Consider the following 15,489-nt stretch of genomic DNA (forward strand, 5'->3'; position numbering starts at 1 on the left):
AAATGTGCTTGCAAGAGCAAAATGAAGAATTCCCCATGTGAAAAGGGAAGGAGGGTTGCTGTTTTCCTCTGTATACATCTGATGATGTTTCCGTGCAGGGTTGTAAAACATTTCACTGCTTTTACAAGCTTAAAAAAAACAGTTAACTAACATTTCGTATTTTCGTTCCTGGATAACAATTTTCCAATGGAAACGGCCCCTTTCTTTCTCAGATAAATCACAGACAAAACCTCATACGTTTTGCACTGCAACTCTCAGCACATTTTAGGAGTGCCAAGTTGTGAACTGGTATTTAACTTGTAAAAAATTCCGGTGCTTTTAGACCAGAAACACAAAAGAACGTGTAACAGCTAAAAGAGCAGCTACCACTGTTGTGTGGAATCCTGCCTTTTATTTTCTGAGAAAAATCATTGCTGGTATGTGCATCCTTATGCAGGTAAAACCTTATTTTTTTAGAACTGTATTTTTGAGCTAAATTTTAAAGTATACAAGTAAAGCTTTGTTTGCCATCTTGCAGGTGGAGGTTGGGTGGCGACCATGGAAGACGGAGAATCTCTGAAGCCACCGAATCATTCTGTCCCAGCGCCCGGCGAAAGATCTCCCAACCGTCAACTTCGAACTAACCCTGCAATGGCCGTCCCTGACGGAGGATGGGGATGGGTCATCGTTTTTGCTAATTTCCTCATTACCGTAAGTCTTAGAAAATGTCTTGAAAATAACATATATTACAGACATTTATACAGTATATACGTATATATGCATGTATATATAATATTTAAATTATAAACTAATCCTTTTTTCCATAGAAGGGGTCACCCATAGATGATGACCTGATTCTCGGCAGGACTTACTTCTTACTCCGGACTGTGACCCACTCAATTCAGCACACCACCAGATGCATAATTTACTACTTGAGTTAACTGAGGCAAAATATATGTTTCAGGAAACCTGCCTAGTCTTTACAGATAGAAGTCAAGATGTATTTTAACTGACTATCATAAAAAGGTAATCCCAAACCTCGCAAGAAAACTTGCACCGTTGACACATGAATGAAAATGCCATTCTTTAATTCACGTTCTTTAGAATTTTTTTTTTTTTCGCCGAGACAGGATTTGTGAAACAAATGAATCTGTATAAACAGCTAGAGTAAATAACAACTGGGCCTCTGCTTAATGACTTGTCTGGAGTACACATTATCTCCCAGCTAGTGTCCCATTAACAACGGTCGTGAGCACAAGGAACTGCTGTTAAGTTGATGGACCCTGTTGCTGAACAGGTTTATGACGCGACTTCCTTGAAATTCTGCAAGCGAAGTCCTAATTTGAGAAGCTATTGAATGAAGTTCAGGAGGCATCATATTATCGGCACTCTTCCATAAGGCCATTGCTTCTCGTTTTATTAACTCATCTAAGCCACACCACTATGCCAAAATTTTTGTCTATGAAATACTTTTCTGGATTAAAAGCAATTTTTTCCAGATGTGGATATTCTTTCTTTTTCTTAGATTCTTTACTTTCCAAAAACATGCTACCCAAGGAAAACTCCACGTAATATTGATACACATGCTTGATTCAACAAAACTACCATGAAATACTTCAAAATGGATTATGAAGAACTGGAGAACTTTCGGCCAATCGGCGCCTAAGACTACGAAAAGAGAGAGTAGAATGTTTTGACAGGAAGATAAAAATATCCAGAATATAAAGAAGATGACATACAAAGATCTAAAGGTGGGACTGAGAGAAAACCCCAAGGTTGCACCAAGAGTTTTAAGATAGTTGGAAAAGTAGGACAGCAAAACTGAAGAAAAAAGCGGAATGGAAGTGAAGTAAAAGGTGGAAAAGTGGATGCAGCTAAGGGCTGAATGGATGCTACAAAGATCCTTTAGTTATGTCTGCAGTACACCACGCGAGGTGCATAGACTGCACTACCCATCCCCTACAGGAATTTTAAAACTGAAACCTAATTGATGTTGACAGTCTTCATGGTGACGCAAGCTCTTTCCACAAAGTGAAACATTTCCACACGCAGTATATTACCTTCGCAAATAATCTTGTTAATTCTAATCGCCGAATCAAAGGGTTCAGATATCGTCAAGGGAAAATGCCATTCGCTCCGATTTTTCTCGTTAGTTGATGAGGAAAGCTGTTGGGGTTTTGAACTTGTGTACCACGTCGACCCATTCAATTCATTCAGCTCTTATAGAAAAAACTAAAAAGTTTTTTTTTGTAACTGAAGGGCAAAGTCAACACCCTGAATTTTTCAGCATTTCTTGCAAATTCACATAAGCTTACGTGCACAGCATGAACATTCATGGAAGTGGGTACACACAAGAGACGGTAAAATGCCAGCATTCTTGAATGTATGATTGTATATTCGTACCATGTATAAAGATATAATTGTATATTTTGTGAGGTTCGTTACATAATGAAGCAATGCAGCGTTTGATACGGATTTTACGAATGTTTCTGGTAGTCATGATTGTCGTCAGCGAATGTGGTAAAGTAAGACCGATTGTAGAATATCCGAGTGAAAATATTTATTATAGACTATAGTTCAAAACGATTCCCAAAAGATTATCCAGAAGTTTTTGTTTAGTAAGGGAGATCGTAGTTCACTCGGGAGAGAGAGGGAGAGCTGCACCATGAAAACTGCAACAATTGTGTTGCTCTCATTCTTAGCTCTCTTTTCCTTGTATACCGGACGATTATTATCTCTTGTGCTTTACTTAAGATAAAGTTACTGCAGAATCAAGTACGCTGCTTTTGGAGAGAAACCGAACGCTTGATAACTGAAGAGAGAGTGTAAGGGTGGTATCGGAAATTACAGAAACGGAGGGAACAGGGAAAAGGGATCTATTTTACTACATTCTCAGCGGAGGTCTGTTTTAACAATAACATGAAAAGGAGCTGAAAATCCTGTTCCAGATAGCAGTTCCGTATAACGAAGTTCCGGAAGATTGACAAGTCGCACAGAGAGAGAGAGAGAGAGAGAGAGAGAGAGAGAGAGAGAGAGATTGAAAGAGAGAAGGTGCGTACATTTCCGAGGCTCACCTCCTCTACCCATTAGTAACCATGGTAACCTCTCTCTCTCTCTCTCTTCTCTCTCTCTCTCTCTCTCTCTCTCTCTCTCTCTCCGTATCCGTGTTGTTGTGTATTTCTGGTTTTTCGACGCAGGAAGTTATCAAAGGCGTCACGAAATTGGTAGAAAACGTTTACTCTTTAACATAGTCAGTTAACAAGGGTGTGTGTATATATAGATATATATAATATATATATATATATATATATCTATATAAATATATATTATATATATATATACATACACTATATACATATACATATACATTATATATACACAAACACACGTTTACCGGCGCAAGAAAGCAGACGACCAGAATATTACCAATTTCCTTCTGGGTGTGTATGAAAGTCGTATGCGATGTCCTGTAATTCGCGCTCTGTAAACAAAGGGTGTAGTATTCTGAATGGCGCCCTTTCTCCGCATTAGGCGCAAGCGTGAGGGTAACGTTGAACAAAGAATCCATTGCTTGAGCAAACAAGCACAGATTCCATCACTGCGTATAAATAATGTAGTACCAGTCCTCTTCCCCCTCACCCTAGCACCTTTATTTTATTACTCTCCTGTCCCACGGAGATCCACTGCTTATAGTGCGTCTTGCGCGGCACACTGTAGACGGTACTGAAGGTTCTTTGGCGCAGATCTTCAGCCGCCGTTCCATTGCATTACTTTCTGTATTTTGCATTCCATCAGTCCCTTTGGTCTCTTGTCACTGATCTGTCTAACCTCTTTAACTGTACCTTATTCCGTTTTCAATTCTCATTTAGGAACAAATCCTCTGGCGGAGCCCTAGAGCCTTACGAGAGTCTAGCAATGTGACGCAGTAGGCTCATTAAGCCGCTTCGTAATTATGGTAATGCTCTCGGGAATCATTGGCGGAATGAGGCTGGGAGAAATGTTCCCGGGAAATTGCGTCTGTCACTTCGTGTTATCTGATGCAAAATGTGTGTGTCGTCATGTAGGAAGGGAAGGTCAACGGAGACAATATCTGCCTTGATTTCAGATTGTGTTACTTAGGTTGGGCGGGTCTTCGTCGAGTGTCGTTCTTCATGGTGTGTTTGTGTGTGTCAGCTTGGAATTGTCATCTTCCTTTCGATAACATGACCTGACTCCTGCTGATCTTTGCAGCTAAAATGTTGTCATATTAAAGTGGTTTAAAAAAAATTATAATGAGACTGAGAGGCACTGGCAAAGAAAATGGAGAGTTTAAAAAGTTACAGAAGGCTATGTGGCCAAAGTTATGGGGTGGAGGGATTAGGGGTAAGATCATGACTCATATTACATGAGGAAGTTATGGTGGGATGTGGAAACTAGGGTAGATTACAAAGATTGAGATGGTTTGGCCATGGGATGAGGGAAGATGGAAACAGTTAGATAGTTAGTATATAATTATATATTGAAGTAGCAAGAATTGCAACCATCCCAGAAGTAAAAAATTTATATACAAGCAGACCTCGAGTTACAGCAGGGGTTCCGTTTTTGGCAGGGCGTTGTAAGCTGAAAATCACCTTAACCTGAATCATCATAATTCTAATAGGCCGTAAGTCCGGGTTACAACGCCGTAAAGCAGGGGCACAGTAAATCCACTTACTGCACTGAAAAATTGTGATTAACAGCGCCATCAGGCAAGTGCCATAAGTCCGGAATGACATAACCTGAACCCGACATAACCCGGGGACTGCCTGTATTTGTTTTGAAGATTTATAATGGCCAATTTAGTTTTTTTTTTTTATTACAGAGATTGTTGCAATGTACATTTATTTCTGGTAACTGGGGAAAGGTCCTCCTTAAAAATTGTTCCAGGAATAGTATTGCAACTTTCCTCTTATTAATCTCCATGCAGCTTCCCATAGTTATCCATTTGAATGTTTGGGGAATGAAAATCTATCTGCATGTTGTAGAGATTAACGATTGTATTTTGAGATTTAGTTCTGGCTTTCATGAGTAGTCTGCAGAGAGAGAGAGAGAGTACTAAATCGTGAACTGTAGCATATATATATATATATATATATATATATATATATATTATATATATTATATATACATACATACATACATAATACATACATAACATATATACATATATATATATATATATAGATATATATATATATATATGTGTGTGTGTGTGTGTGTTTGCGTGTGTTTGTATTACAAAAATTATATATATATATATATATATATATATATATATATATATATATATATATATATATAAACATTCTTAACAAAGACTAAAACGACTGACCTTGGAGGGGAACACTCTCGTTCAGAAACTCCACAATTAAAAGTATATTTGCACTTCCATCATATGTAACTAATGCTGTCAATTTCAAGAGTTCAGTCCATGTATGCTCATCACAGGTACGATTTAAATTGTCAAGAGTTCATTTCATGAACCAAACAGAAGGAAATATATATGCGTCTAATATATATCGTTTCTCTCTCCTTCGTGGATTTTGTCTTTATTTATATTTTCATCACGTCCCATACTTTCGTGATGTCATGTTCGTAGTTGTTAAGTTTCTGAACAAGATTCTCTCTCTCTCTCTCTCTCTCTCTCTCTCTCTCTCTCTCTCTCTCTCTCTCTCTCTCTCTCTCTCTCTTCCTTCAAGGTTAGTCCGTTTAGCCTTTGTTAAGAATGTTATGAGTCTCTCCTACCGAGTTGAAGATAGAGTTACTCGTCAGCTTTGGGAAGTCTTCAACAAAATTACCCTCCCGGATGCTAATTTGCTCGCTTGCTTATGGGAGCACCAATGGAGAATATCAGCCCGTTTTCTTTGTTGCTTGTCTCCGAAAGCAGGGTCGGTTTGCCAGGGGAGGGTTACTGACAACTTATCACGACACACTAGTGTTGCATGGTCAAATGAAGGTATGAGTCGGCAATTAAAAGATTAGTATTCATTGCCAGATAGTATTATTATTATTATTAAATGAGACTGGAACTTGAAAGGCCTAATATTCATGGCCAGATATTATTATTATTATTATTATTATTATTATTAATGAGACTTGGAACTTTGAAAGGCTTAATTATTCTGGCCAGATTATTTATTTTTTATTATTATTATTTATTGTATTAATTAGTTAATTATTATTATTATTATTATTATTATTATTAGAATATTCATGAGACCATTGAGTCAGATTTCCCGACGCGCAGGCCTCAGCCGAAGGATTTGTTTTTAAACAAGAATTAAAAAGTGAGAATAGGTAAGGTTACAGAGGAAGAGATTGAAAAAAACGGACGAAAAGTAATTTACAAATAATATGTAGTGTCTTTGGCGATGATATTACGAGAGAGATAAACACCATTACTGCGAAGAGTGGCCTATATTTACTAGTATTAAACAAGCGACATCTATCAGTACCATTTCAGTTGGCGCCAAATCATGTTTCGTAGACACAAAGACAAAAGTATCAAAAAGAGAACAATGAAGAAATACATGAGATACACTGCAAAGCTTAAATGAGTAAAAATGAAGTCGGTGAGTCAGAACTTGCTCTGCCTTGCATGAAAGAATCTTGCCTAAATTATCTTGCTTGCTAGAGGCCTCATTGTGATTACGTATTGTTGGTTTAGAGGAGGCGAGGTGACTGGATTCCGCGCACACCATGAACAGTTCTGTAAGTCTTCATTTAGAACAGTATAACTTTGGACGCCAGCGGAGTTTAGAATGAAAGGTGCTTACTTTTTATTTGAGGTATCGCTTACATAGAACAGGCTGCAAAAATCCTTTATTCTTTTCCAGGAAGTTAAAATGGAGAAATAAGTGGTATTATGCACTAAAAGCACAATAGGCGTAAGTACAGAAATTCATAGATTTGCTTTGATATATTTTTGTCAGCTATCTGTAACTGTTCTCCTTTCTTTAAGGAACCATTTTTATATATATATATTAAACCATATTATAATAGATATATATATATATATATATATCATATATATATAACATATATATATATATATATATAATATATATAATATATATATATATAGACTTCATGAGATTCCATGATACAAATAATAAAAGGCCAAGTTTATTAACAAAAACAAACGTTTCGCACTCATGACTCAGTGCATGATCAGTCTTTGTGAAAAGTAAAAGACAAAATAAAATATATTGTTAGCATAAAAGGAATTCACAATGCAATTAAAATTTACAAGTTCAGACAGTAAAAAGTAAAAGCATAAAAAACACAAAACAGTAAACAAAAAGAGACTACCAAAACACACACCAACCGTCCATAAGCAGGAGAGAAGAAGCAATGACATACAGTGGAGTTCAAGGCCAAACTATATAACATATATATATTAGTATTATATATATATATATTATATATATATATATCTATATATATATATATATTATATATATATATATAATATACATTCATTTTAACAGTTTCTAATGTTATCAACGAACGAAAAAGTAACCATACTTGTTTTCATTTCAGTTTACGATCACTAGTGTGAACACCAGTTTTGGCGTCGTGTACTTGCAACTAGTCAGATCGGGATACACGAACACTCAAGTTGCAGCCATACCGGCCATCGTTACTGGGGTCTCCAATATTTTGAGTAAGTATATAAACAGTCCAACGAGTTTTTTTAACGTGAGCTGCATCAATCACTGAAATATTGAGAATACGTATTATTTGTTCTAAATTATTATAGGAGGTGCTAAGTTTTTTTTCCTTACTTTACTGTGATTATTAGTTTAGCTTGGAATGGTAACAATCAGGAGTGTATACTGGTTTTTCAGTAGCTTTAAACGGTTCTAGAAATCCGCAGACTTAGTTAGCTTTTAAGAGACTTTCATAGACCCATGGAAATAAAAGTAATACTGTAATGCCATGTGTAGAACACTGGCACACTATTTAGAGAAATAGGACTTACTATGTCTGATGAAGAAAACAAAAAGAAAGACTTACTGATGGAAGAAAACTTAGAAGAATACTTGAAAGTTGGCGGGGAAATTTGTTTACTGCTAGTTACTGCAGATGAATAACGGCATGCAGTTGTACGCCTTACAGAAAAGTTTTATATCACTGTAAGTGTACCTTAATAACTGCAACGACGTTCCAGTGTTCTTGAGAAAAGTTGGTGTTCATGCAGCGGGATCTGGTAAAAGAGCTCATTAGGCCTCAATGCCACCTCATCTGGAGTAACACAAATTATCCATCGCAGAGTAGGGTATAAAATGCCGAAACTCTATAAAGGAACATTTGTCAGTTGAAGGTCACTTCTCAAGGTTTTTCTAGATTAAATGACCTCGATTGGAAAAAGAATGCTTACTATTATTATTGTCATTATTATTCAGAAAATAAACCCCTATTCATGTAGAACAAGCCTAAAAAGGCCATTGAGTTGAAATCCAATCTTTCAAAGAATATGGTGCTTTTTGAAATAAGTTACAGAAGATGAAAGGAAATGCAGAAAGAAGAAATCAGTTATCAAAAAAAAGATAGATTAATAGATTGATGAATAAATAGATAAAAATGTAAATAAATTATTAAAATGAAGGATAAATGCTTCAGTACATCACCGAGTACTGCATGTAGTTCATGACTATTGTCACGGAGCACCCTAGCCTATTTCTGCCGGATTTCCTTTTCTTAAAGAATTAGAGTTTTCAGCTATCTAGGCTTAGTGTGAAGTAAATCATAAGAACCAAGTAAATTATATGTCATGCTAGGAATTTCAAGGTATATTTTGGGGTGTTGATATTGGTAACGGCATTATTATTATTATTAATTATTATTATTAATTATTATATTATATTATGATTATTATTATATTATTATTATATATTATTATTATTATTTATTATTAAATTAATTATTATTATTATATTATTATTATTATTGTTGTTGTTGTTGGTGTTGTTGTTGTTGTTTAAGGTCCACAATAATATATCTGATGGTAGCAGTTGTAAAACTATTGAACCAGTATATAAAGAGATATCGGATGCATTATTGTGACCCTTAAAAAACATTACTTGTGCCTTTGTAATTGAGATTTCTACCCATTATTATTATTATTAATATTATTGTTATTATTATTATTATTTTCAAGTAGCTAACCCATCTTTTCTGGTCCCATTTCAGCGCCTCTCTCGACTGGTCTGTCTCGCTTTTACAGTCACCGAATTCTGAGCGTCATCGGGGTTCTTCTGTTATCCCTTGGTCTGCTACTCTCCTCGTTGTACAATAACATAGTTTGGTTTTACCTGTGTTACGGCTTCATTTCAGGTGAGTGTCTTGGACTGTGATAGGAAAATGTGTCAAACAGGCGGGTATAACGAGGGTATTTGCTGTTCAATGCAGACCAGATTTTCAGATTAGTTATTTTTACGTGATTCTTTCGTCAGCTTTTAAGGCAGCAATAACAGATAAGGGGGAAAGAGTCGTGTCGTGCATTTCTCTTACTGTGAAGCTAAAATGAAGCGAGAGACAGTACAGTATATATTCCAGTTTTGAGATGAAGTGTGGAAGAAGGTCAGGAAAGTTAAATAAGTTGTGCAGCTAAGTAGGACTATACCAAAGGGAACAGATGAAATTAATAGGCTGCAAGCAGTGCTATTGAGTCGAAGGTATGATTCAAGAACCCATAGGACCATCCACAGTTTGCCCCGCAAGACCCACTGTAAGAGGCAGCCCTTACGTTTAAAGGGGTACTCGGGTATACGAAAATGAAAATTGTTCGTTTTTCAGGATATGATAATTGGATTAATGAATTATAGCCTGGAAATGTTTACTGCATATGTGATGCTTTGCCTTTGCTATGATATTTAATGTGGACATTATGATTTACGTGAGCTACGTAACTAATTCGGAGGTAGTTATGAACAGGTGTACGAAATGTTGAAAGCAATATCATAAAACCATTTAGTGTACCTGAACACTGTTAATAGCAGAGCAGAAAGTAAAGGGATTTATTTATTACCTATGATATTGTGCAATAATCAATCCTTGTAGCATTTATATGATAATGATTAGCGTTATTTCATGAAAGTATTATTTAAAATGTTTATGTTTTATCACAGTAAAGTTTTTAACATTTATTGATGTAATAATGATTGGTATTCTTTCATCTCTTAATTGAGTCTTCCATGTTCAAATGACAAAATACGTATAACTTTGAACATGTATCGTATCTTGATGTTAATGTCTAGATTTTTCAAAATTATCAGTGCTGTGATATGGCTTTCTTGTTGAACCAGTGGAACGGTGCCTGGTCGCCCTATCTACTCCGATAGGACATTAATCTTAAGCTTTCCTTTCATTCCTCTTTCATTGAATCTTTTCCCCTTTTGTGATCATTACTGATGTATGCAAAACCAAAACAAAAATTATTTGAATATTACTGTAAGTTTTAAGATTTTGTGACATTATATATTATTTAGAATACTTTTTATTGAATTTTTGCTTTCTCTGAGTTAATTTTAAATGGTGATTTTTGTATATTTAAAGCTCATGGGAAGAAGTCTTAGTGGACACGAGAGTGTATATATAACCAAATTAGTTGTTCAAGGATATTCTCTGCATTGAATTCCTAGTGTTTCCAACGTTCATCATTAGATATTGTTTGTGTTTTATATAGATAGTGAATTTAAAAATTTAATGTACCTGTTTAATTTTTTTATCTTCTTAATATACATACATTTTAGGTAATAGAAGTTAGAGTTTTACTTTTCAGCTCCTTAAGTTATTTAATGTAGTACATTATCCTGATTAACTAACAGTGTTCTTCTTCCGCAGGTCTTGGATTCGCCCTGGTCCAGCCAATGGGGTTCCTGATAGGGCAGCAGTATTTTCACCATAAGAGGGTCATTGCAAATGGTCTTTCAATGCTAGGGGCATCGATGGGCTTCATGTCCTTGCCCCTCCTGATTAGTTACCTGATGGAACAGTACTCCTTCCAGGGCACTCTCCTGCTGTGGTCAGGAATTGTGCTCCATGGTGTCTTGGGAGCATCTCTTTTGCAGCCGGTGAAGTGGCACATGAAACCAAAGAAGACCGTGGAATTTGATGGGGTCAAAGCGGAAAAGAACAATGGTCAAGCTCAACAGACGAATGATATTGCAGATGCAAAAGCTGGTCCTGTCAAGAAAAGAGAAGACAAGAGGGAGTTTGGAGCTGAGGGTGATAACGACTGTATGGTGAAACAGTTGACCCCAGATGAAGAAGAGAGTGAGGATAGTGACCAAGACGAAGTGTCCATTAATCCAAATATATCTCTGTACAGTGATCTCAAGAGCTTCTCTTCAAGTAATCCAGAGCTGTATAGTAATCGCCAATGGAAGAATCCGTTAACCGACTCACTAAGAACTAATGAGTACCTGGAACGTCCACGGACGGTGAGCATAGAGAGGAGCATGGAGATTCTTCCTCAGATTCCGGAGGAGGAAACGGAGGACGATTGCTTTGAAACTTACGATCAGGAAACTGGCAATGAGAAAGTGGAGTTTTTAAATCGGGAAAATGATGTCAGAAATAGACCTGCTAGTTATATCGGAGCGAGGAGTGTCGATTCCTTTAACACTGCTCCTTCAAGGGAGAGTATCTTTAATGTAAATGATGTATTTGACCAATTCGGCAGTGCCTTATCGATAGAAATAGAAGGTTGGAAAGCTAAAGCAGAAGCCGAAGAATTGAAAAACAAGGGACTAAGTAGAAAACCCCCAGAGCCCTGTATTTGTCTTGGGCTTAAATGTCCTCGATTCAGTGATCTCATAAGTTTTAGTATGTTTAGACATCCTGTGTTCCTCATTTCTTCATTCAGCAGTATTTCAAACAGAATGGTAAGTTTCCTCTGTTTTCCCCACTACCAAAAGAAGTCATTTTTATCAGATTAGGCATGTAATAGTTGTCTTGTTTTAAAAGTTCAGAATAGGTGATCATACTTCATTGATTGCTAAGATATATCATTCCCACAGTTTAGTAATGTAAAAGAGGGTTAGTTTTATTCACCTAACTGAATCTTTTTAACAGATAAGAATTTCTTTTCTGATTTGCATATACAAAAGCTAATGATTAGGTATAGGCAAGGACGGGCTAGGACTAAATTTCTGCCCAGTACTTTTGATGTTGATCAGCCCACTTGAAGATGGAGCTAAATAGAAGTGGGGAGGTATATCTTGAAATGAAAGTATACATTTGATGGGAAACAAGCTACACACACACACACACACACACACACACACACACACATATATATATATATATATATATATATATATATATATATATATATATATATATATATATATATATATATATATATATATAGTGATGGTTCGGATAAACGGCTCTGGGAAAAATAAAACACATGCAGGCATAATTAAAGGAATTGCTTTTATTTTAGATTATCAACATTTCTTTAATAGTTCACTCTTGCATGCAACTTTGTCAATTATTAAATCATTATCGAGAGATATTAATATATCCCTCGCTACTGTCATTAGCATAAACTCCTGGAGGTGTTCCTGTGAGATTCTGCTTCTTAGACGATTTTTTATGAATTTCGAGGTAGAAAAACTTCTCTCACAGGAAACTTGAGTAACTGACAAGGTCAGGAGATACTTGTAAGCTAGACAGTTATACGGTAGGCATCAGTTAACAAGTTGTACCTACTGAGTATATGGTAACAGCAGACAGGACAATTCTTACATGATGAACATTTCGTTGCAATTATCTCATGTCTGTCTTCATTTAAATAAGACTCGTGTTCATCCTCATCATTCATATCTTTAACGGTGTAGTCTTCCAAGGTTGCTAGACTCCTTAATTCCAACTTCAAGTTTTCAGCTGTTGCTCGGCTGTCGAACTTAAGCAATGGCTAACTGAGTTCTTTAAATAAAGACTCATACTCTTCAATATTGCTGTTCTTCAGCTGATCAAAATTTCCTGGGTCTAGAATCGATAAATCGTTGTAAAATGTCCCATGAGAAAGAAATCGACCACTAAGGCTCTGTGTGACTTTGTCCGATATTGGATTATATACCTCAACTTCATAAGCCTTCTCTGCATCATTCAGCCTTTCATCATATGCCTTCTCGCCAGGCATCGTTCTCTTCTTTCTAACTCTTTTCAGTGGCAATTGTGTCTGCACCTCCAACTCCAAATCTGCGTTCTCTTCATCTTCATTAGCCCAACAAACAAAATGATCTGCAGCCACCTTAATACCTCCAAAATCTCTGTTTATTTTGTCCAGACTCTCTTTAGTAGTAGCAACCATTCTGTACGCAGAGAGAATATCCATTCTGTTTGTTTGAAAATATTTCGAAAGGGGAGTTGTCTGCTCAAATATACGAAGAAATATGTGAGCAGTCAGTATGGTTTCATATTTGAGTAGTGATTCAATGTATGCTTTGGCTTTGCTGCGAACATCTGATTTCATATTTTCATGTTCTTGTATGGTAGCCAAAGTTAGCAGAACATCTGTGTATAGGGCATTATCAGGCTTGCCAAAGTTTCCAATGAAACACAAAAGATTTTTGTTTAACTTGCATAATAATAGCCACGAGAAAATAACTTACAAGGAATACCGATTAAGTAGCGTCTTACTGCCTGTGTGATGTGTGTAACCTTTCGCTAGCAGTATAACCAGAAGCCTTGAACGCAAAAGAACGTTGCAATACGGCACTGTGTTGAGCGGCTTGATCATATATTCGAAAATAACGATAGAATGTTATCATGTGTTCAGTTTCTATTATTCAGTTTCCCTACTGAACAGTGTATTTTATTGTAGTAATCTGTATTATATATTTATGTGTGTATAATCATAGAATTCTGACTGTGTTGCCCAACCAGTTAGCAATAATGAAATGGAAACGATGGCATATTGTATACTGGCTGATGGTTAATGAACGATAGCTTACAGAAAATGTTGATAAAATTAGCGGAACAACCTTTTATAGGGACATTTCAAGATTACCCTCTTGCAATGGCTGCATTAAGGTGTGCTGGCGATGAGATTCATGTCCCACCTCTCCCCACCCCCCCTTCTCTCTCTCTCTCTCTCTCTCTCTCTCTCTCTCTCTCTCTCTCTCTATCTCTCTGTTTTTTTCATCCTTCTCCTCTCTCTCTGTTTTTTTTATCCAATTCTATTCTCTCTGTTCCCTTATTCTTCAGATTTTTTTAATTTTCTAACTTTTTTTTATTTTATTTTATTTATTTGTAATTTATTTTTACAATAGACCTGCCCACAGGCCCCCTTTAACCACCGGCCCAAGGGGAAAATTCCCCTTTCTCCAAATGGCCAGTCCGTCGCTGGGTATAGGTATACCAAAGTATGAGTACCTTCAAGTTTTCAATTAATAGAATAAAGTGTAAAAGAACATGATTTCGAGTGAAGAATACAAGACTACGAGTATCTTGCTTTCGGACCAGGTTACGATATCAAGAAATTTGGATTGATCACGATTTGGTCTGATTAAGTCCTATTCTAGGAAAAATATGAAATTATTTTTGCCATAATCTAACATTCTAATGTCCTGACGTTCTTAGATTTCTTGAGCGTTGCTTAAAATGGATCAGCTTTTAAGACGGTTGGGATAATTTGTATGTACAGTAAAAGGGCATAAAAAAGTTTATATTTTGAAGTCATCTTGGACTTCGTTGTCGCACTAACAATTATGAATTGATAATAGAAATTAACCTAATATTTTAGTCTTGCCATTTTTTTAAATTTTACAACCCATTTCGTTCTGAAAGTAAGTCACAAACAATCTTAAATATTTTGAGAGGAACTTCGATATTTTTAGACTGTTATAATTCGTTACAGATTACAAGCCCAAAAAATTATTTTAATGTACCTGTAAATTTTAATGCTCATACTGGTTCACGTGCCTATGAACTTTGATCTTATGAATCCAATTAATCAGTTAATTAATCATTAATCAAATGCAGATGCTGGCTACCATTGTTTGTCTTTTTGAGAGCGGTCTTCCCTGTGAGTTGCTTGATGTTATAATCTAGTTTAAAGACATGTAGACTGGACTAACCACACGATCTGCTGCCAGTGTATATACATGTGTGTGTGTATACATGCTATATATATTCTAGATTAGGATGGGTGTGTCATTTGCTGATCTGTACTACTGTATATGACTTAAGTAGGTACTATATGTGTAAAATAAGAAGATTAATCATTCTTGCGAGTTATTATATCTACGAAATAGCCCTTGATACTATTGAATTTTTTAGAGTTTATTGATAAGTCATATATCGAGAATAGGTACACTTAGAAAATGTATTAGACCGTGTTTTTGAAAAGTCAGCCTTCAATTTAGCGGTTGTTTGTAACGAAACTATTGAAGAAACTATTGAATTGAAAATTTCAAGTCAAGTCAGAGCATGACAAATGCCCTTCAGGATAAAGCGAGAATGGTCTATATGAAT

The 15,489-nt window shown here is 36.0% G+C and overlaps 1 protein-coding gene across 5 annotated transcripts in view; it reads left to right on the forward strand.

The window, feature by feature from the left end:
- Positions 1 to 15,489, forward strand: part of LOC135217312 (uncharacterized) — a 214,545-nt gene that overhangs the window by 194,958 nt on the left and 4,098 nt on the right. For all 5 annotated transcript variants that reach the window (XM_064253094.1, XM_064253092.1, XM_064253096.1 and 2 more), the window contains 4 exons: positions 518 to 690; positions 7,540 to 7,663; positions 9,193 to 9,336; positions 10,846 to 11,888. In XM_064253094.1, coding sequence (XP_064109164.1) covers positions 518 to 690; positions 7,540 to 7,663; positions 9,193 to 9,336; positions 10,846 to 11,888 — 1,484 coding nt within the window. The remainder of the gene's footprint in view (positions 1 to 517; positions 691 to 7,539; positions 7,664 to 9,192; positions 9,337 to 10,845; positions 11,889 to 15,489) is intronic.

The sequence above is a fragment of the Macrobrachium nipponense genome, chromosome 7 (genome assembly GCF_015104395.2).
Source record: "Macrobrachium nipponense isolate FS-2020 chromosome 7, ASM1510439v2, whole genome shotgun sequence".
NCBI classification, from domain to species: Eukaryota; Metazoa; Arthropoda; class Malacostraca; order Decapoda; family Palaemonidae; genus Macrobrachium; species Macrobrachium nipponense.